Below are 22,627 nucleotides of genomic sequence, written 5' to 3' on the forward strand. Positions count from 1 at the left end.
ATCATGAAATTTTTATAGGTCATGCCAATCACCTGTTTAGGCTTACAAAATTTGTTCCAAGAAATTATCTGAGTCGCCCCAAACAAAATTCATAACCCAAAAAACAAAGTCTTTCAGCATCATATATATATATATATATATATATATATATTGATATAAACTAGATTTGAATTCATTGAATTTATCTACTTTTACATATACTGGGATTTAACGTTACGTATGCAACGAATTGAAAGGAGCAAACATGCAACCCTATATGATATGAACACACAAGCAATAACGGATGCGGGATTTTGTTTAGAGTTACAGAAAACAAAGACAACAACTGTTAATTAAAAATCACAAACAAAAGTTTCAGATATATCTAAATATAAATTTAAATGGGTGGTTAAACTAATTAAGAAGACCACATCAAATGTTGGTGATCATTTGCACTTCAATTGCATGCAGCACCAACCATCCTCATGCACATGCTATAAACCTTCATTTGGGAGCTTGGGACTCTGTAAATGATTCAGCTTGGGACTCCAGCAACTGTAACAAATTATATAAAGAGAAAAATTTAATTAGGTGATCTCAAAGATATTTTGTTTTTATGCATTATATAGTATTAATTAAAGGTCTTCAGCTCTGGAAGAAAAAATAATTATGTAATAGAATTTTTTTTTTCTGTAGCTTATTCTTTTTATAATGAGAACCAACTAATTTTAACTTTCAAGAAAAAACACTAAAACAGTGAACACCATAAGGTATGCTTATGGTCCAAATACAACGGTTTGTTCTAGATAATTATCGTCAATTAATTAACTATACACCTCATTTAATAGGAAGGCGAACTTTTAAGTTTTAATAGTAAAATTAACCTAACATACATTTAATGGAGAAAAATATCTTTCTTAAAAACAACACCTATTTCATTAAAAAAAAAACTAAAAAAAAATTCCTAAATTTGTTCTTATAAGTTCAGTGTTGTTTATTGTTGTCATACGTTTTAGGCTTTTAGCTATAGTGAACCTTTTGTTATTGTTGACCAAGTATTCACATGATTGTGAGACTAAATCTTAGGGTTTTTTTAAAACAACCATTATTAGGCACATGTATATAGATTGAAAGATAATTTAAGTTTAAAGATTTAAATTGGACGAAAAGTTATCTGTGACACGTTTTATTTATTTATCTTTTTAAATGACAAAAGAATAAGAATTTAAAAGTTATATATAGAAAAGAATTTAAAAGTAAACTTCTAATTCTACAATTCAATTGACACATTTAATGGTAGAAATATAGAGATATCTCTTTCTTAAAAGCATTAAAACATTATCCTTTGAAAAATGCTCCATTGGTTAAGGTTATTTAATGTGCGTTAATTACCTGAAAGTAAGGCTCAACTTTCGCCCTAAGATTTACACTCTCCATCTTCACCTGTTCAAAAGCAGCCATGATCCTGCAAAATTCATGACATATATTCAGCATGCATATTGCAATTTCATGATTTGGCTAAGAAGGAAACAAAAGTTTATATAATTATGTATTTATGTAAAGTGTAACAATCACCTTTCCAAGTTGCCTTCTTCGAAAAGTTGTATCATCTTATTGACTCCGTTCAAAATCTTGAGAGCACCAATGCTGAAAACATAAGAAAATATTTATGACGGTTAATTTGAAGTGGAGAAAACATATTTTGGAGTTCATCGATCAATTGGGGATGGAGAAGAAAAGTAGGTACCTTAACACACTTCCCTTGAGTCGTTGAAGTAACCTATTCATGTCTTCCCTTGGCTGACCATCAATTTCTTCTCGACTGTGTAAATGCAGAATCCATCAATTATTTTGAGTGTATATATATATACAAATGTATATGCATATATATGTGCGAGTGTGTTATAGAAATTTCAATAGAAACGCCAAGATAACCATTTTGCATTAATTAATGTACGGTTCATGCACTTTTTTACTCACAGAATTTGCTCAATCTCAGAAAACTGTCTAGTCATATCCGTGAAGAACAAACAAAAAACATCCCTAACAAAGTTCATATTGTCTCTGTCTTGTAGCAGCTCCAGCTCTTGAAACTGGGTTGGAATCAGAAATCCCTGAAACATTTGCCACATATATAAATTTGCATCAATTAATTGAGCAGTAAAATTGATAACTACTAGTATATATCTTGTGTGTTATTTGTGACTTGATAGAAAGAACTTAAAGAAAACAATCAACCTCAAATGAGAACCAGTGCTACACACCCAAATAGTATAAACAAATATCATATATTAAAAAAAAAATCATCGGTGCACCATAAATGAATCAAAAGTATCACATGTCATATTATGTTTGAGAAAATAAAAATACCTCATCGAAGAAAGATTGTTTCATCGTTATAATTTTGCTGTGCATCTCATCGGAACTCTCCATTATTGTCTCAATTGCAGAAAACACAGTTTCAAGGATTTCAATATCACAGATGGTTGAGCCACATAGTAAAATTTATAGCTAGAGAAACGAATTTAGCTAGGGGCATGTCATGTAAGGGTGTGCATTAATTGTTACCTAGAAAAAAAATGTCAAATCTAAGCAAGATAAATAGTATATGTGCTTTAGTAGTAATTGATCGGGTGCATATCTATAATTATTACGATTCTCTTGATGGAAATATAAAGAATTAATTGAGGTAAAATAAAAATTTAAAGGTTTGAGCATTTATGAATCTGCCTACAAAGTTGAATATGCTAAATCAGAAAATATGTTTGCCATTAAGAGACTATATCGTGGCACGCTACTATGACGTGAAAAATAACTGCTAGCATATGTACAAATTAAATTTCACTTCATCTAAATTAAATGAATGGAGATTTTCCCAATTTTATTTTAGTACAACCGCCCTGTAAGCAGGGTTACAAACAATGTGAAATTCAAGTAAATCAAATCTAAAATTCATAAAATGTAACTTAAAATTTTGTATCTCGTGGTGAGTTAAGTATATCTATAGTTACAGTAGCTAATGCAATACAGATATATTAGAATCTAATATGTTTATAATATTAATTAGAGATTAAATAATTATCTAATAATCAAATGAGTTTTTAAATATTTTAATTAATGCTCATTTTTTTATCAACATTAAGTATAATTAATAAGATATTTGTAAAAAAATTAAATACTTATATTTTAGTTTACATTTTTATTTAATAAAACATTTTCTTAATTTTTAAAATTTGTATATTTTTATATTTCCTCCTGTCTATAAAAATCCATGTAATAAATAAGTTTTTTTATACATACATATAGGCAAAAGAGATATATTATTAAGAGGAGTACAAGAGGCAAAAAGCGCAGCCTATGCCAACTATTATTTAGGCAAAGCAATCAACATACAAGACCCCGTATAATGCATAAGTTACTTATTATTAGTAATTTATTCTCAATCCTAAATGAATGATAATGCATAAGCTAATTAGTATAATGGGAGGGAAGAAAAACAAATAATAAAAAAATCCAATTTACTTTATGTCAATAGTTGTCCCTAAATTATTGAATATTTTATAAATCAAATCAGATATATCTTTTCTCAAACTCATGCATGATGTATTTTGCATTGTCACATTTAATATGATTAAGAAAAAAAAATATTCATGAACCCTACCCGCATGAAAGATTTTTGGCCTATTTTCCTTTACAACATTCTCTACAAAATTATTTCTAAAGCCTTAGCCAACCGTTTGAAAAGTATCCTTCCTAAGTGTATTTCCCAAGAGCAATAAGTTTTCGTGGAAGATCACTCTATCCTTGACATGTGCTTTTGGCCTCATAAAGTATCCACCACATGAGATATAAGCAGAAAAGAAAAAAAAAGGGGAAGTGACTCTAAAAATTGATATTAGTAAAGCTTTTGATAGAGTGGACTGGTCTTATCTGTTTTAAAATTTATATTTTTAGTAATTATGCATTGATAATAAGTCTTCTTAACTTAATACTAACATTTTAGCTATCATAATATTATAATCACATTGAAATCATAATACTATAATTCGTACATGAAAATAACAATGGAAAACAGAAACAAATTTTATGATGCTTACGCTTTTCGTAGAATAAATCCAAATTTTCACGCGTGAACTTGCAAGTTATTGACAAAAGCGGTGGTTTACAGTTTACACAAACTATTGATTCAACCTCAATGATTGGCTAAGTATTAGGCGGAAGCAAATCATATTCGACTAAACGATTTACCATAATCTCAATCTAGCAAATGCAAAAATATCAAATCTAAAAGAACTTGTCACCAAACTTTACCTACCTCAATTTTCTTTTTAAATCCAATTATGGATAAAATACCAATGGCCCAATTTAAGAAGGAAAAACAAACAAATTTATATTTTTTTTCATGAATTGAATATTAGACGAGACATTAATTTGAACTGTAATATATGATTAGTGTGGGGACTAAAAAAAATTTACACACAATAAAAATTAAATACGAATTTTTTTATTAAATAAATGATTTTTATTCATGTAAACATAGGATTTTACACTTCACTAACATTAAGGCAAGTCTATATTAATTTGCAACCAAGAGATTTTCATTCCTAAATAAGTGAAATAAAAAATATAAAAAGAAAACTTAAAAGAAAAAAATATATATAACTGGCTGCTACGGATAGGATGAATGGTGGCAACGATTGTGGACCCACGATGTTGCGTTGAATATGGCTTACATAAGCAAAAAACCAACCACCTTTTTCTTTTTTATTGTTTGTCATTGGAAAGTGCAAATTAAAGTGGTTCACGAACCTTAGCAGAGGCTCTCCTTGGGTGCTCTTCAAACATGGGAAAACAGAGCACACCCCAATTCTCTGCCCTCAACTGCATCGATCTCTCCAACCCCGACATCAACCAATCCGTCAACTTACTCAAAGAGGTTTTTGCTTCCTCTTTTACATGATTTGTCACAATTCACTTTGTTTTTAGACCATGATCTTTTTTTATGTCATCTTAATGTTGTTGTTTTTTTGCTTTGTTTTAGGCATGTTTGGATTCCGGTTTTTTCTACGTTGTCAATCATGGAATAAGCCAGGAATTCATGGACGAGGTTTTTGCGCAGAGCAAGAAGTTCTTCTCTCTTCCTCACAACGAGAAGATGAAGACTCTCAGGAATGAACAACACAGGGGATACACCCCTGTTCTTGATGAGTTGCTTGATCCTGAAAACCAAGTACATGGTATGCACCATACGTACTACATACCCTTATCCGTTTGTTGCATGTTTACATAGATTCCACCATGTTTTCTTATTCTTCTTTGTTTTGTGATTCTGAACCATTAAAAAACTTAAATACAGTTCCAAATGTGCTTTTGGTGTTATTAGCTTATCAGAATTGAAGTTTCACTTTGTAATATTTAATGTAAACCTTCATTAAACCTTTATTAGATATAAGACTCTAATTCTAATTAGAAAGTAACACCAAAAATACCAAAGAATTAACATATTCTGAGGCTTGCTAACCTTTTCTCTGATGGGTTAAGTAGGAGATTACAAAGAGGGGTATTATATTGGAGTTGAAAAAGGTGAAGATGATCCACAATCGAAGAAACCTTTTTATGGACCGAATAACTGGCCCGCACCAGGTAAACGAGTCAAATTTTTGGTCTTTGAGACTTTAGGACAAAAATGTCTACTTTGTACCAGATGAGTCTTCCAGGTTTTTAGATTTTCTTTTCTTTTCTTCTCTTAAACTTTTTCCTGAACTTTTTTTACCATGTAGATGTTCTGCCCGGGTGGAGGGAGACCATGGAAAAGTTCCATCAAGAGACATTGTATGTATCGGTGAGACTTTAGGACAAAAATATCTAACTTTGATCATTTGTGCTGCATGTGGTACTAGCTAATTGTTAGTTTGTCTCTTACCTACTGTACTTTTATATAAACCATAGTTTTTAATATGGACAAGGTTTTAAATTGCAATTGGGATCGTGGCTTTGTGACTTTCCTTGATATGACGGGAAAATTGGAGACAAATGTAGCTGATGCAGCCATAATTGCAGTCGCAAACACACTAACAACCTGGATGTTGCAACCGCGAATCGTTTTTTAAAATCTTAATATAGAGCATATGTATGGTTTTCATTTCAACAAAAAAAATTCCATAGTGTTTCATCTACTTACCTTGTTCTTCCTAGCCATGGTGCGAGGGGATTGAGGTCTTGTTTTGCTTCTTTTCTTATCAATGTTACTGCTCCCTTCCTATGTAGAAAATATTAGATCCTGTTTCACTGCCTTGGTTGTTCATTTGGACTTAAATTCTGTATTGTGAAGGAAAGGGGATTCACATTTTTTGTTTTTCATTTGTTTCTGTCTGTTTTGTTGGGGAATCCAGAGAAGTGGGGAAAGCAGTTGCAAAGATGATAGCCCTTGCACTTGATCTGGATGCTAATTATTTTGATCGGCCAGAAATTCTTGGAGAGCCAATTGCAATTCTGCGTTTGCTGCACTATGAAGGTATTGGATTGTAGCCTTTATACCTGGTATAGATACAGAATCTTCTCAATAACCTTGATATTGTGTACTGAATTCAGCATGGCACATGTCGGGTTCTCTTTAAAGGAAGTCTTGTAGTAATAATAATGCAAAAAGTGACAAATCACATACACAGCTGGTAACTGTATCTGGTACAGTTACAAAGAAAAATAGCTTATACAATTGTATTCATTTTTGTTTCATGAAGGTCAAGTTTCAGATCCCTCGAAAGGATTATATGGAGCTGGAGCTCATACCGACTTTGGTTTAATTACACTGTTAGCAACAGATGATGTCCCAGGTCTTCAAGTAAGAAAGCTACCTATATATATATATATAATATATATATATATATATATATATATATATATATATATATATATATATATATATATATATATATATTTTTTTTTTTTTTTTTTTTTCAATATTACAAATACTTTTGTGCAACTAATTAAGAACATTAATGTCTTCTATTGCAGATATGCAAAGATAGGGATGCTAAACCTCAGAAATGGGAGGATGTAGCACCATTGAAGGGGTTAGTCCCTATGTCACTGTAGCTTTTATTTCTATTTGCATGCAATGCAGTAGTGAGAAACTGAGAATTCTTTCTTCTTCATCCCTAGTTCCCTACCTTTTAATTCATGGGCTAATTTCTAAAAAAATTCAGACATGCCCTTCTTCCTTCAAATTCAAGATTTTTTTTTCTGGATTTGTTTATCCTAATTTCATAGAGTCTTTCCAATTGTCATTCATACAAATCTATACAATGGGATCATGTAAGAAGGTCATATTTTTCATTTGATAGCATCATCTGGAATGCCACAAAACAATTCATTCATTGTAAAATTAACTTATCTACCACATCTAATGTATTTCTAAAATTTTAATTCTTTTTGAGCTGCATTATATCAAGTATTTGGAATAGCATCACATGAAGGTAAGGAAGTATCTATGCTACTAGATCTTAACTTCGTTACCTTTGTCATGCCCTTCTCCTGAATTATTACATTATTTGACTGATTGTTTATGTTGCAGAGCATTCATAGTGAATCTTGGTGACATGCTGGAGCGCTGGAGCAACTGTGTTTTTAAGTAAGAAATCTTTCCCACTTATCAATATTTCTGGTTTTAAATGAAGGCGGGCACACTTCTGACCTTGGAGGAATTTAAATTGATTTGTATGATGGGCAAGCTACCACTACTACTCATTAGGGAAATATGAAAAGTAATAAATTAGCTAGATTATTAGTGGTATGATATAATGTAGTTGACATATAAATCTGTAACATTACATTTCCTCATCATTGTCAAAAACCACACATATTGCCATGATATTTTCCTTGATGCTAGATTTAGCTTTTAATTAGTAAATGGAAATTGCATGTGCATATGGTTGATCACTTGTATTTTTATAAGAACTAAAAGATTTAATAAAAATTGTAAGCTTCAATAGAAGCAGAGAACTGCATGTTTACATATGTGATTATTATTTTTATGTGCTCTCGTGAAACTTCAAATGTTATGTGGTATTTCTACCATTTGTTTCCAGAAAGAAAATGCTAAGACTTACAGTATATGTGATGAATAAAAGCTAAGTTAAGTAAAATATGTGATTTAGCCTTTGGGGTATCTTTACTGTGCATTCTTTTTTCATTAAATTTTATTTGTCATATAATCAACAATTTACTTTGCATTTATCTTCAGGTCCACACTGCACAGAGTTCTAGGAAACGGTCAAGGAAGATATTCTGTAAGCCCCAGCTCTTTTTTCTGGTTCAACTTTTTTCTCATTACCTTCTGATTTTTAATTTTATAGCAAAAACGGTATTACATTGTTAAACAGTACATAAGATATTTTGCCTCCCTAAAATACCCTGTTGTTTGTTCGTGTTTAGACTTTTTAAGTTGAAGTTGTATGCACATAATACATATATCTGGTCAAATATAAATAATATTTCAAGCTTAAGCTTATAGTCTTGTAGTTCTCTATTATAATCTGCTAACACTGGAATTCACAATGCTAAGGACAATTATTGGTTACAGCCACCAGGATTGACTTATGTCACGGTTGGTGATTTTGTCAGCACAGTTGATCTTCCCTTTTGTTTATTCATTGATAGCGATCAATGGGAATCTTCACTATGTTATTATTTTCCAAAATTAAATCTCTACAATATTTGGTCCATCCTTGATTATGCATCTTTGTATGTCAGTTTTAACTTGCAAAGCTTAGCAAAATCATGCAACTTGCTCATCCCTGTGCTGTTTCCTTTTACAGATTGCATACTTCTTGGAGCCTAGTCTTGATTGTCTAGTGGAGTGCTTGCCTACCTGCAAATCAGATAGTAATCCACCCAAGTGAGTTAAGCATGTCATCTAAATTTGACAGCATATTGTGTGTTACAAAGTTAATATCACATTCAAATTTCATCCTTCCATTCTGTGTTATAAAGTTAATAAGGATCCATAAAGATAAATTCTTCTACAAGCACTTATAGGAGAAGAAAATAAGAAAACAAAATGAATTGTGCTTCTTCCGTGAGCTAAAATCAACTTATGCACATCGGCTTTTAGAAACGTTAGATGAGATAACTTAAGTTGATTTTTTATGGAGAAATTTATTCAAACAAGGCTTAAAACATACAATTTATAATGTGAAGGAATGTGAATTAAATTGCCGTAGTTGTTCATCATACAGACAAATTAATAGGAGGCAGCTACAGTATTAAAATTCTGTAAATAGAAACTTAAAAATGAAATTGGGCTTTTTGTAGTGGTTCTTAACATCCTTGCATTTTCTCTTGTTCCAGATATCCTCCCATCTTATGCCATGACTACATGACTCAGCGCTACAAGGACACTCATGCTGATTTGAATATTTATAAGAAACAGCAAGCTTGAGTAGTCAACCTTTGGAACTGAACAGCCTGGAGATTTTTCACAAGGACACTCACCTAAGCTGATTTGGATATTTACAATAAGCAACAAGCTTAAGAAGTTAGTCTTTTGGAGCTGAGAAGCTGGGGAATTTTGGACTGCATTATGTGTTAGGGTTAACAGCATCATACTACTACATTAGCAATGTTATGTAGAATTTGTTTGAATGTCAAATTAGTTTTTGTTTTGGGGAAGGGGGATTTAGCTGTATGGTTTGGTACTTTAATGTTAAACCTAAAAGAAAAAAACATGTATGAAATTAACAGATGTATGTTTTTATTCAACCCTAAAGTTGGGAAATGGGAATGATAGGAAGATGAAAAATGAACATTAGTATTTTGCTTTCATCTCTTGTTTCTAGCCAATATGACTTACGAGAATAAAAGTTTTATGTTTTATGTACCTTTATAAGGACGTTTGTATTTCTCCAAACGTTTCATAGTATTCTTTTTAGAGCTCTGATTAACATCTTACTGGGTTTGTCCATCAAATGTCCACCCAAACATATGGTTGATTATGTTTTATAAATAATTAAAAGAAAATAAATATAATTGTATACAAGTATAGATATAGATGCGGCTAATGTTAATCTATTTATAATATATAAATTCTGAGCTGGACAAATCATATGCTGTGACAACATTTTATTATTTTTGCCACATCAATATATGCACTTATGTGTCAATTTCTCTACATTTCTAGCTTCTTCTACTACATCTTTCCTCTAGGCTCTACTTAACCCTCCTTTCATTTGCAATTTTGACCTAAATTAACCTGCCCAATTGGTTATCCATCTGCTGTCAAATTCTCATCCAACACTAGAACATTCTTTTTCACAAATGATAGGTGGTACTCCATGCTAGTCTTCCTCTATTTTCTTATTTTGAATTATTTTTTCTCTATCTCTTTATATTACATCACTTCTTATTTATTTATTTTTCTTTTATTTTCTTCTTGCATCATTCATATATTTTTTTCTTTTTAAAGGTTAAGATATGTATTTTTATTATTTGAAAATTAATTTTCAATTAATTAAGGTAGCTAAATAGAACTTAATTATTTTATTATTTTATATAAAGCATATAATATATATGTGTGTATAATATATACGTGTGCGTGTGTGCTTGTGTGTGTGCGCGTGCGCGTAATATATATATATATATATATATATATATATATATATATATATATATATATATATATATATTATATGCTTTACTTTACTCTTCTATTTTTTCATATAGAATCAAAGTAAACCAAAAGAACAAAAGAATAGAAAGAATGATTTAACTTCTGTTATAAAAAAGAAGGAATAATTTTTAAAAAATATGAAAGATTTTGTTCCAATTAATATTAATATAATACAAAAATAGTACATTGATTTCAAAGTATATTGTGTTTTGAATTGCAATGCAATATTTTGGTTTTTTAAGTATTTTATACAATAATTTCAATTCAAGTTTCACTCTAGCATTCACATAAATGTTAAAAAAAATGAGGTATAAAATATACACGTACGGTCATAGTTAAACATAGAAGAAAACATAAAAAATAATGGAGAAAAAAGTTACTCAATTAAAACGAGTTCATCCATTTAAGTAAGGATGTATTTATTTTTAATTAATTTCATAGGCTAAGTTTTTCTTATACTTTATTAAATAACACATAATAGATATATTTTACAAACAAATTCACTTTAGATAAGAAGTAATAATGGTTCAATGAGATATTATTCTCACATTTTGTAAAATTGATATTAATGTAGCAAATTATATGTAGTAAATTGGTAAAAATTATTTTGACTATTGAATACTATCTGATCATCATATGAACGAAGTAAATACTAATTTTAGATGAGTCTCTAAAATGTAGATATCAAAATAAATAATATTTTTCACTTGAGAATATAATTTTGTCCTACATTTTAAACTTAATTAATGCTAACTTATGTGTTTCAAACTTATAATAAAAGAAGGTGGAGAACCAAATATACCTCAACTTGAGAACCTAAAACAACACGCTTGTCAGCACAAGCACATTACAAATGACATTCCAACCGCACATTAATTTTAAGCTAATTAAGATGTTTGTCTAAATTAATTTTAATTATAAATTTTATATTCAAACGTATTACAGGGAAAAGAAATTAATTTTAGAAGTTAATGCATGTTTAGTTTTGTAACATCTCAATTTTTCGTAAATAAATTTAAAAAGCTTTTTAGTAAAATAAATAAATAAATAAATAAATATAGAGTAAATAATAGGCTGAGTACCCTAGGTATAAATAGTTATGTTAAGTCAGCTGCCTCCTTTTGGCCTCATTTTTGTTTTTCCCCTTCTCCTCTCAAAACCCTTTCTTTTTCCCGCAGCCACCAAACCAGTCTCAGAAAAACGACGATTTCGAACCCGTTCACCGTTGGATCGTCGTGAAATTTGAGTATCATGTTCGCAACACAATTCCGAGCATTCTCACTGTTGGGAATTTCGATATCATGTATGAACTGAGAGAAACACCCTTCGCATTGTAGCTTTTTTCTTTCCCGCAGAAACCCAGAGCTGTCTTGGTAAAACTACGATCTCGGTTTCGTTAACCGTTGGATTATTGTGAAATTTGGATGTGTTGTTCGAAATTCAATTCCGCACGCTTCCACCGTTGGGATTTACGAGATAATATTCGTGGAGGGAGAAAAAGGAATCGCATGAAGACAGTATAAGTGGAGGTTTCAATCTCTTCTCCGTCTCTCTGACGTTTGGGAATTCTATCGGAACAGTCGGAGGAATAACTGAAAGAATTTCAGGGAACCGCTAGAGATGTTGCTATCCCTGGCTGAAGACACGTGAGTCCGCTCAGAGGTAAGGGATGAGTTATTCACAATTGGGGATTAGTGAGAACATGTGTAGGGATCCTTAGAGGATTAAATTGGGGTTTTATTTTGAGATGTTTATTAAATTGCAATTTTTCCTTTATGATTATAAATAAAATATTGATGTCCTAATGAAAATTGCTTGATAAATTGTGCTCTTGATATTTGTATATTTCGACCTATGATTTTGATATAATTGTGTAATATTAGTTAAGGGGTTTTAGTCCTAATGTTGTGATAGTGTTTTATATAAATGGTTATATTGAGGATATGAAATGATGATTCAAATTGTGAGTATGTGATGAATTGTAGAAGAATATGTTGCTTTGAGATTATAATATTGTTATTGAGATTGAGTATAAGTGTAAAGTTGAACATGTGTTAATTTGTGAGATACGTGTAAACATGTGATGGTGAATTATCACACTATGAGAAGTGAAATTGTGAATGAGTTCTAGTTGTGGATAAGTGTGTAGTTAACACTTGATGTGAAATTACTTGTGTTGTAAGCTATGAATTGTACAATAACCCGACCAGTGTTATCTTGAGAAAAGCGTTGATGCGCAGTGTTAAAGAGAAAATGTAGGTTTCCTATTTAGGAGCCAGTGTTAAATCATAGTGCGATTGTGTTGAACGTGTTTAAAACACGAGTGTAAGGTCGTGGGTATTGTATAATTCATGAGCAGTGTCTGCATGCAAAAAAATTATTTTAGGGGTTGGACCTGAATCAGGAGGGAGAGGCCCTGACGGACTCTTCGGAGTGTAGGCCTTGGGGGTCACCGGGTTTGAGTGCTCCTTTAAGCCTATGCTGATCTCATATGGTTGAAGCATTCTCGCAAAACATCGTGACCCTGACTGGTCTCCCTATGATCTTACTTAGTGAGAGTGACCGGACAAACCCATTGTGTGGTGTGTCTTGTTATGTACTCCTAAGCGCCCCAGGGTGGTTTTTCACTGACATGGTACCACATTGCATATAGGATTGAGTCTTAGCATAACTATTGCATATGCTTGCTAATTGATGTGTTATTATATCTTGATCGAAGTGTGGGATTCTTGTGTAATGTGATTGATAATTGAAAAGTGAATTTTGAATGATGAAGTGGTGAAGTTGCGTGAGCTATGTTTAAGCAAGTGGTATCTCATTTATATAATATGTATATTTAATTGTCTTGTTTCTCTATTAGCTAGGAATGTGATAACTCACTCCCTGTGTGTTGTTGTGTTTGGATCCTGTGATGATCTTGAACTTGTGTTCGGGGGAGCAGATGAATAGGTGGATGACTATGAAGAACCTCATGCTAGAGGACACGGGAACACCACGCTCTGATAGGATGTGACATTAGGATATAGGTTCTATATTAATTGTATGAGACTTATATGATTTTCTTTGAGTCGAGATGACTTTATTATTTATTTGGACAAGTTTGAATATGATGTAGAAGAAAGTGAATGTGAGCCTTTTATCCATTTGAAAAGCTTGTATTTAAAAATGTTTTAAAAATACTTTTAATTAATATTTGAATTTTTATTCCTTTATTAATATATATGTGAGGGGTAGAGGGTGTCACAAGTTTCATGTCTAACTTTTCGTACCCACGTATAATAAGTGCATGCTTCACCCAAACACGCTAATGAAGCCTGTCTCACTTCCTATGACAAGGTTTATTGAGCCAGTCATCGGCATGACATGAGATGAAACTAAGATTTCATAATACAAAGCATTATATGTTTTATTACAGCCAAAGCTAACAGTGATTTGCCCCATAACAAAAAGCATACTTCACCTGCAGTTTTGGTGATTTCATAATAAATAGCATAAAACCACTCACTTATGCATAAGTTACATAAAACAACTCACACATGCCACCAAGACATGTGTTTATTACAGCCAAAGTCAAGTGACTTGCCCCATAATTCACCTATAGTTTCTGTAGACAGGAGAATACATGCAGCTCTCAGCATACTTGACAAGATTCTGAGGACGAGGGAGACGAGTAGCCAAGCCTAAAAAAAGTTAAAACAATAGTCAGTTTCTAAACATGCCATGATGAGAGACAGATAGGTGTCGTGACAATGAGTACAAACCTAGCTCATATGCCTTGCCAGCTACACTTGCTGCTATGTTAGCTGAAATTTCTCTGATGTTAGAGAATGGTGGATAAATCAAGCCCTTTTCGTAGTTCTCGTTGGACACTAGTTTAGCCAAGGCTTCCGCTGTAAATTACACAAGAATAATGCTGAAAATTCCTTTGTGAAAAGCATGATTCAGATCACAAGTAAAAATACTTGCGTAAACAAATCAAAGAAAATGTGCAGTGGAACCACTATATCCAACAATGGAAGAAGTTTAGAAGTGAAACAAAGAGGATACAAAGAAGTGAAAGAACAAAACATCATGTTTGTTGAATGTATTAATTTGTTATCCACTTACAAGCTGCTAGAAGCATATCATCATGCACTCTGATTGCTCCTGAGATTACCAACCCCAGACCAAAGCCCGGGAAAATGTAAGCATTGTTGGCCTGAATGGACAAGGCATTGGAGCAAGACTTAGATATAATGTTGTTGTGTATAACTAAATAGGAGAGGTGTTCATGAAGGTGGAGAAGATTGCAAAACCTGGCCAGAATAGTACACTTTGCCCTTGTATTCTACAGGATCAAATGGACTTCCACTAGCAAAAATTGCACGACCCTATGTTTTGAAGACGAGAGAAGATAAGTTGTGGGAATAATAATGCATCATTTGCATCAAATCAATGAAATCTCAACCAGTTCGAGAGACAGATGTTGTTGTCTCTTATTTTACCTCACTCCATTGATAAGCCTCTTCAGCTGTACACTCAGACTGTGAAGTTGGATTGGAGAGAGCCAGGACAAGAGGTTTCTGCAAGCCAAGCATGATGGTTCCTATCAAGATTTTCTATCTAAAGAATCACACAGATACTCATGTGCAAGAAGAGATAAGAGTTTACTTCATTTATAGAAGTCACAGCCTCAATTACTTCCTTTGTAAATGTTTTTCCCACTCCTGATGACCCAATCAAAACTGTAGGCTTGATTACCTGAAGATGTAACCTAATTAAGGATAGAGACACAAGAAAACACAACCTACAGCAAGTCATAAACAAGCATAGTTTGACACCTTAACAGCTTCTAAGAGACTGCCTACAGGCTCATGCTCATGAGCCCAAGGCTGCTTGAAGTGTTGAAGTGAAGCCTTTCTTGAACCAACAATCAAACCCTGCAAGAGAAAAAAAATAAATACTAAAGAGAAGCTTAAACTATTAAAATAAAAAATAACACAAATTAAACTAAAATGTAATATGTACTAATTTTCGTGAAACCCATCATGATTTTCCACTACCTTTGAGTCTACAAGCCATATCTTCTTGCGAGTCTCCTCTATAGGTGTCTTTGTCTGCGCGAGAAATAAATATAAGAAAATTAACAATTTCAATTTATAAACTGACTCAAGAAATCAGCATGATCACTTTATAAAGTATAAACAATAAATAACTTATTCACCTGCTTTGACATCTCAAGAGCTATTAGTTCTGCTATTCCAGTTCCTGCCTAAAAAACATGAAGAAAATAAATCAGACAATCTTGCCAATTACAGACAACAAGTGATGTGTGAGACTGTGCATTCATAAGGCACAAAACAAGAAGTATAAAAATAAGAAAGTGGGTGTTTAAAAGTATACAAAACTATGCACTACTTATTCTATTCCACTGGTTGTTTGCCTTTGCCTCAGCAGCATGAAAATATGCATAGATATTAAGCAAGAAAAAAGGGAAAAATACCTCTCCAGCACCAAGAAACAAGAATGTGTGGTCAGCCAGAGTACCTCCAATGAGCTTCAAGGCTGCCACAACCCCAGCAAGAACAACAGATGCAGTCCCCTGAGACAATAAGGCATTAACAATTAGAACACAACAATCTTCAAGATGTATGTGTCAGCCTTTATGCAACTTAGTACCTGAATATCATCGTTGAAAACAAGATGAGTTGTGCCATATTTTGCAAGCAACTCAAAAGCATTGTGGTTTGCAAAATCTTCAAACTGCAGAAAATCAATTTAAACAGTCAGATACAAAGATTGGATGAGCTCAGAAATCTTAAGAATCAATCAAAAAATTTGCGACCTGAACAAGAACTTTTTCTCCGTAGTTTTGCTTGACAGCAGTCATGAACTCGTGCAAAAGTTCAGAATATTCCTAAGAAGAAAGCAGAAACCAAATTGCATCAAGATTAATCCAACTTAAAAGGATGCAGATAAAATCCATATGTGTTATTATGTTAGTCATACCAACCTGCCCAGTTGCCCTCTTTTGTCTAAGCCCAATGTAAAACTCATCATTTAGTAATTTCTCATTGTTTGTCCCCACATCAATCGTAATAGGCAAACACTAGCCACAGAAAAAGAAAGAAAACATCACTACACGACTCACAAGAGCGAACTCAATTATAATATTACTCAATAATCTCAATGTTCCAAAAAGAGAAAGGAGACATATAATGATATAATAATAAGAATATAAGAAAATATCTAAAGTGCTTACTGCTGATGGTCTAACTCCTCCTAGTGCTGTGTACAAGGCCAATTTACCAACAGGAATTCCCATCCCCTAAAGCACATTCAACATCATTATGTGAAGAGTAAATCATCCACTTTCAACAGATATCTTGATAACTTGCATGATAGTTTTTCATATCAATGAATTTGATTCTTATGGGGAAAATATTCAAGTGAAATACCTGACATCCAAGATCCCCAAGTCCCAAAATTCGTTCACCATCTGTTACAACAATAACTTGAATACTTTTCTCAGGCCAGTTTTTCAATACTTCAAGAATCTTCCCCCTAAAAAAGGCCAACAGCTTAATGACCCTGCATTAAAATGTAGTCCAAAATTGCATACATACAAACCACATGAATAAAGAAATTTATACTTCTCTTTCAAACTTATGAAAAGACCCTGAGGACGCTTGAAGATGCTCCCATATTTCTGGCAAGCCTCACCAACAACAGGAGTATACACAATTGGGAGTAGTTCCTCAACATTATCAATTAGAAGTTTGTAAAACAGCCTTTCATTTGTCTCCTGCGTACCAGCACAACATGTTTCACTTTTCAATTTTCAGAACTAGAGGAACAATATTTTCCATGTTCCCTTGATAAAATTCAATGGCATCGGAGTCTTTAGGTTCTATTTTTTAGTTCAAGGAACCATAATAAAAGGAGAAAAGAAGAGATAATGGGTGAAAGAAAGAGAATTAGTATAAAATATTTGCAATTAATTATATGCCACTTCCATCCATCACAGACTAAAGAAGACAACCTTAGTAACATCATGAAAAAGACAAACTTAATCAAAAATAATCTCATGCTGTGTAATAAAACTATATATGATGAGTTGAAAAAGCTTGCCTGAAGTTCCATCATAGCCTGATACTTTTGCAAGGGAACCTGATACTGTCGGATATTGTTTATCAACTGCTTCCCCTGTAAACAGTAGTAGAAAGAAGTGATCAAAACTAAAGGGAAGGGCCAAAAAGGAAAAAGTAAAAAAAAAAATGAAAGAAAATAGCCAAATAAAAGATAATAGGTAAAAATCATAGATCAAACCTGAAGTTGCTGGGAGGTAATTGTTGGAGGTAGTAGTCCACGCAAATAGTGTGCATCCCTCTCTTTCTCAGTGAAAGCAAGCCCTTTGTTGTATTGCGGATCTCTAAGCAAACAATACCCACTGCAGCACAAACTCTTATAGAAACTCAGACACAGTTTCAGCTAACTAAAAAATGATCAAATATTAACTAATCATTACCATTCCTATATGATATATTATCCTGAGTAAATGTCTCCATAAAAACTTCAAAAGAAGAAATTCAAACGACTTAATTCTTCTTTCGTAAGCTAAAATCAACTTATACATTTAACTTTTGTAGAAGCTCGCTCATGTAACTTCCTATGTTATACATGGAAGTTTTGAGTAGAGACGGTCAGAAATTTTATTAAAGTCAACAAGTTCAACTTCTGCTAATTAACCACTTCTTTAAACAATCTCATAGTCTAGTCTAATCTCGTGTATAACTGATTGAAGTTGTGAGAAGCTCAGAAAAACTGATAAAGAATGCAAATTATGAAACCTGGCAACTGAGAAATTCCATGGGGTGACAAGTTGGTCTTCAGTAGCATGATCTTCACCGTAGACATCTTCGACGCCGCCGCTGACGGTGGATCTTGGACTCAGATCAAGCACTGATTCACCATCTCTCAGGGCCTTAAGTGTGCTCTCCATTCAACTCACCACTGTAACACTGTAACGTAACTAAGTGATACGATTGGAGAGTTGTGAAGTGCTAAAAAACAAAAATGCCAATGATCCACAACACCACCACCACCACTCTTATTTATTGACGTGATGACTTGCAATACAATAAAATAAAGAGACTCAAGGGAAGAAAAATAATCTAATGGTTTCGTCGTTTTCTATTTGAAAAGTGAAACCATGTGATGAAATGAGTGTGCACTGTGCACCACTTCTACTAAAGTAATAATACTTTCAATGCTTATGAGTTGCTAGATAGATATACAAGTGTATAATAAGAGGACGTTATTAACGTTAAAGGAGTGGTTAATTCCAAAAAACAAAGATAATATGATATAAATCGAAAACATGTAGCAGAGGAAGTGTGCTTTAGACTGGCCACGTTCTGTGTTGGGGAAAATGGTCGTGAGTATAACAGCATATGAAAAATACGAATTGTTTTTGTGGAAAAAAACACGTTCTATGTTAGTATTTTACACGAATTGTTTCATATGATAAACAGTTAAATATCATGGACTTTTTTTAAAAAAACAAAGTAAACTGAATTTTATCATTAAACCAAGAAGCCACAACCAGACCACAAATAAACACCATGAAGTTAACCAGGCTTGTCACCTAATTGTTAGAAGAGAAATTATGTACGCACTAACAAACGACAAAGAGAGTTAGAAATGGAGACTTTGTAGTGTAATTATTTTTGTCATCACACCTGACTAATACTACTTCTGTAAGAAATGAGTGATAATGATTACTTTATTATTTGTTTCTTATCATAAGAATTGGATGTAATGCTAATTATGAAGTATTCGTAACATTTTGGCAAAAGTTAATTCGCATTAAAATATATTCCTAGTGTCCAAGTGATGATAACTTTGATACAAAAATTCAAGAATTAAAAGCTATAACTAACAATTTGTCAACAAAATGTGTTAAAGTGTCTCTGAATTACAATTGAAAAATTGAAATTAATTTTGTAAACTTAACTCTAGTTAAAAGAGTTAAAAGTAGGTCTAGTGTACTTGATTTACATTTGATTTTTTTATTTTCAATGGAAAAGTAATAAGAAGATAATTTCGAGGTAAACTCTAGTTTGATTGAAGTCACGCCCAATTCAACTGAACAAATAATTTGTTAAGTAAGCAAGTATAAATTTTCATGCAAGATAAATCTCAATTTAAATATTCAAACGTCAAACTAAACACATTTTAAGTGATTTGATATAATTCATCTTAATGGATTGATAAATGTGAATGTCAAAATTAAGCATGAAAAAAGTATTAAAATGCAAATATGAAGGTGAAATTCTAAATTAAATAGAAATGAGCAAGTTGTAATATAGAAAACAAAAATTCACAAAATTGAATAATTTATAGTTTTGAGTTAGAGGGAGTTGTAATAAAAAGAAAACCTCAATTGTCACATTAAAATCAAGAATAGGTAAAAAGTTTGTTGTAAGAGTGTAGAAAAACTCAATGCTTTAATCTATATAAACAAATGAATTTAAGTTTCTCCTTTTAAGTCTTCTTGCTATTAGTGTTACACTTAATTTATTGGTTATCCTATTATTTGAAGAAGTTTTGGCAAATAAAATTAGGATATTTATTTGAGTAAAAAAAATAGGACTCATTTGGTGATTATGTATAAGATAACATGCGTATAAGATAAAAATAGGGTATAATAAGAATATAAGTTAATCTTATTTGATATTTAGTACGCACTAAATAACGGATATGCTCAAATTTAAAAAATATTATTTCATTAAATTACCTATAATTTTCTAAAAATAAAATTTTAATTTTTTATTACAAATTTAATTTTTTTAATAAACTATGAAATTTTTTTAGAAAATAATTTTAACTAAACTATACAAAAAATATATTTTATTTATGTAGTTACTTTTTTATAATTATAAACAAATTATATAATGTTTTTAAAATAGTCAAATGTTTAACTTTGAAAAATATTTGAATAATAATCATTTAATTTAAATTTATGGGTCAAAATTATTATTATGATTATTATATATATAAGATAGTATGATAATTAAAAAATATAATATATATTCTATAAATTAATATATTATTGACTAATATATATATATATATATATAAATTAATTTATTATCATATATAGACTGAGAGAAATTTTTACCCTACCTACCAATTATAACTTAACTTTCCTTGAAAATAAGACATGCACTAGAATAAAATAGGATAGGACAAGCCATAACATAACACTATCATATCTCATTGATGTAATAAATAACGAATTATAATACAATAGGATAACTATCCTGACCACCAAATACTCGTAAGATATTTATTGAATAAAGTATTATTTTGATATAAAAAAATTTAATTTGATTGATTAAATAAAATGCATGAATTATTATAAACTTTTTAATATTATCTTTCATTTTTACGAAATAAAAAACAATTGTTGTAATTGATAAAATTGTAATGTATTTATAATAATTTATGATTAGAGGTATTAAATTGCCTTAGTTAGACAAGAAAACGGATGCCAAGGCGGCATTTTAGTCAGAACACGCGCTTTCCAAGTGTTATTAAATGGTGATGTCTTTTTCAACCAAAGCATAGAAACAAAACAAAAATGAAATGTACACTAAAAAAATACAAAAAAAGATGCAATCATGTCTGCTGAATAAATGTGAATATTTTTCTTGTAAGAAAGAATATCCACCAAAGAAAACTAAAAATATCAGGACTTTTATTACAACTAATATCATTTACTTTTATTAATCCAAACGTAATTTTCATTTAGTGCCTTACTTTTTTAATTTAAAGAGACTGACTCTGAAACTAAATTATTTTAGGCTAACTGAAAAATATTAGATGAATATATCAATTAAAAAAGTGGCATATGTTTATATCGTAATAAAGAGAAAAATATATAGACTACATGACTTGATGATTTTTTCTTAACGTAAATATAACTAGTTGAGAATAAGAAATTAATTTCTCAATATGCGACAATCTACCTATATAATTGACAGCTTGACATCTATTTTTTTTTTGATACACATGAGAATAAAAAAGGACTTAATTGTTAATATATATATATATATATATATATATATATATATATATATGAATAAGCTCGTAGATCAAATTAATGTGATTTTCTGTCAATATTATAATTTGCCCTTTTTTGGTACAAAGGATTTTTTTTCATGATCATCATCTGGCTCATGAGTCACCTTATCTTATCATCACCGTCACAATAGATAGAAAGATAGACAATAATTATGCAGGTTGTCCCATGCATTGACTTTAAAGTAATGTCACGCCCTTTCTTTTATTTGATTTTTCTTTCGACAACACCAATAATTCGATGCAAAACTCATTGGATCAATTCACTTTTAATAAAAGCAATACTTAATTAGAATATTTATAAAATATAAAAAGTAAGACAAAAAAAAATAGTAATAAAGTCCCTAACTAAACTAGCGACGAAGGACTAAAATTAGACTAGTGATTAGTGAAGAGTTTGAAAATGAATTTTACTTAACGCTAAAATGAACCCGTTTATTCAAACTAAAAAAAATTTTAAAAAAAAACTTTTTTAAGAAAGTACTTGTTTAAGAGATAGATAGATTTTTTTTAAAAGTGAAAATTTATTTTTTTAACTAAAATAGTTTAAACAAATAATTTTTTAACAAATAAATTTAAACAATCGATAATATGTTTAAAAAAGTTGCGGGAACTGTGAAGAAAAGAAAGTCAAATAGCATGTTAATCTTACTCGTGAGAACCGTGACCTTTTACCATTATTAATTTTGCTCCACGTAACATTATGAATTTATGCTTTGAGTATTCGAGAGGCATAACCCAGGTCTATCTCAACCCTGATCACTGAAGGTTATAATGTTAATCAAGAAATACAACGATTAATAGAATGGAGAAACTAGTATTTATTCATGCCATTACGTTACATACCTTCCTCAAACG

At 31.2% G+C, this 22,627-nt stretch overlaps 2 protein-coding genes and 1 non-coding gene across 5 annotated transcripts; 1 reads left to right on the top strand and 2 right to left on the bottom strand.

The window, feature by feature from the left end:
- Window positions 1–296: 296 nt before the first annotated feature.
- On the bottom strand, window positions 297–1,725 carry LOC102670292 (uncharacterized). The gene is made up of 3 exons (XR_005892605.1): window positions 1,555–1,725; window positions 1,372–1,444; window positions 297–534 (listed from the first exon to the last, which is right to left on the bottom strand). It is a non-coding gene; the product is annotated as an uncharacterized protein (transcript).
- Window positions 1,726–4,752: 3,027 nt separating this feature from the next.
- Window positions 4,753–9,856, top strand: LOC100794532 (probable iron/ascorbate oxidoreductase DDB_G0283291-like). 3 transcript variants are annotated; one of them, NM_001370914.1, is made up of 11 exons: window positions 4,753–4,915; window positions 5,021–5,216; window positions 5,521–5,622; window positions 5,760–5,811; window positions 6,372–6,493; window positions 6,720–6,820; window positions 6,994–7,052; window positions 7,553–7,609; window positions 8,222–8,267; window positions 8,796–8,875; window positions 9,328–9,803. In NM_001370914.1, the coding sequence occupies exons 1-11, from the start codon at window positions 4,823–4,825 to the stop codon at window positions 9,416–9,418; spliced, it is 999 nt and encodes a 332-aa protein (NP_001357843.1). In that variant the 5' UTR covers window positions 4,753–4,822; the 3' UTR covers window positions 9,419–9,803. The 3 variants fall into 3 exon arrangements, with proteins under 3 accessions (NP_001357843.1, NP_001276244.2, XP_006572939.1); NM_001289315.2 differs by having other exon boundaries at window positions 5,524–5,622; XM_006572876.4 differs by lacking the exon at window positions 4,753–4,915 and having other exon boundaries at window positions 5,524–5,622; window positions 5,760–5,821; window positions 9,328–9,856.
- A 4,153-nt stretch (window positions 9,857–14,009) lies between these two features.
- On the bottom strand, window positions 14,010–18,863 carry LOC100796117 (NADP-dependent malic enzyme). The gene is made up of 19 exons (XM_003516756.5): window positions 18,475–18,863; window positions 17,954–18,074; window positions 17,756–17,830; window positions 17,278–17,429; window positions 17,083–17,188; window positions 16,887–16,952; window positions 16,638–16,733; window positions 16,470–16,541; window positions 16,304–16,387; window positions 16,128–16,226; window positions 15,849–15,896; window positions 15,688–15,741; window positions 15,466–15,564; window positions 15,296–15,385; window positions 15,130–15,207; window positions 14,941–15,015; window positions 14,753–14,843; window positions 14,407–14,535; window positions 14,010–14,325 (listed from the first exon to the last, which is right to left on the bottom strand). Exons 1-19 carry the CDS (start codon window positions 18,624–18,626, stop codon window positions 14,237–14,239), a joined length of 1,776 nt encoding a protein of 591 aa, XP_003516804.1. The 5' UTR covers window positions 18,627–18,863; the 3' UTR covers window positions 14,010–14,236.
- Window positions 18,864–22,627: the final 3,764 nt, after the last annotated feature.

The sequence above is a fragment of the Glycine max genome, chromosome 1, assembly GCF_000004515.6.
Source record: "Glycine max cultivar Williams 82 chromosome 1, Glycine_max_v4.0, whole genome shotgun sequence".
NCBI classification, from domain to species: Eukaryota; Viridiplantae; Streptophyta; class Magnoliopsida; order Fabales; family Fabaceae; genus Glycine; species Glycine max.

Excerpts from the sequence above, each read along its gene's own strand:
- LOC100794532 (NM_001370914.1), top strand. The coding sequence starts at position 4,823 with ATGGGAAAACAGAGCACACCCCAATTCTCTGCCCTCAACTGCATCGAT. Across the intron at positions 8,268-8,795 it reads ACGGTCAAGGAAGATATTCT|ATTGCATACTTCTTGGAGCC; the intron begins GTAAGCCCCAGC and ends TTCCTTTTACAG. Across the intron at positions 8,876-9,327 it reads TCAGATAGTAATCCACCCAA|ATATCCTCCCATCTTATGCC; the intron begins GTGAGTTAAGCA and ends CTCTTGTTCCAG.
- LOC100796117 (XM_003516756.5), bottom strand. The coding sequence starts at position 18,626 with ATGGAGAGCACACTTAAGGCCCTGAGAGATGGTGAATCAGTGCTTGAT. Across the intron at positions 17,430-17,755 it reads AGGCTATGATGGAACTTCAG|GAGACAAATGAAAGGCTGTT; the intron begins GCAAGCTTTTTC and ends GCTGGTACGCAG. Across the intron at positions 16,227-16,303 it reads TTTTCAACGATGATATTCAG|GGGACTGCATCTGTTGTTCT; the intron begins GTACTAAGTTGC and ends TTATTGTCTCAG.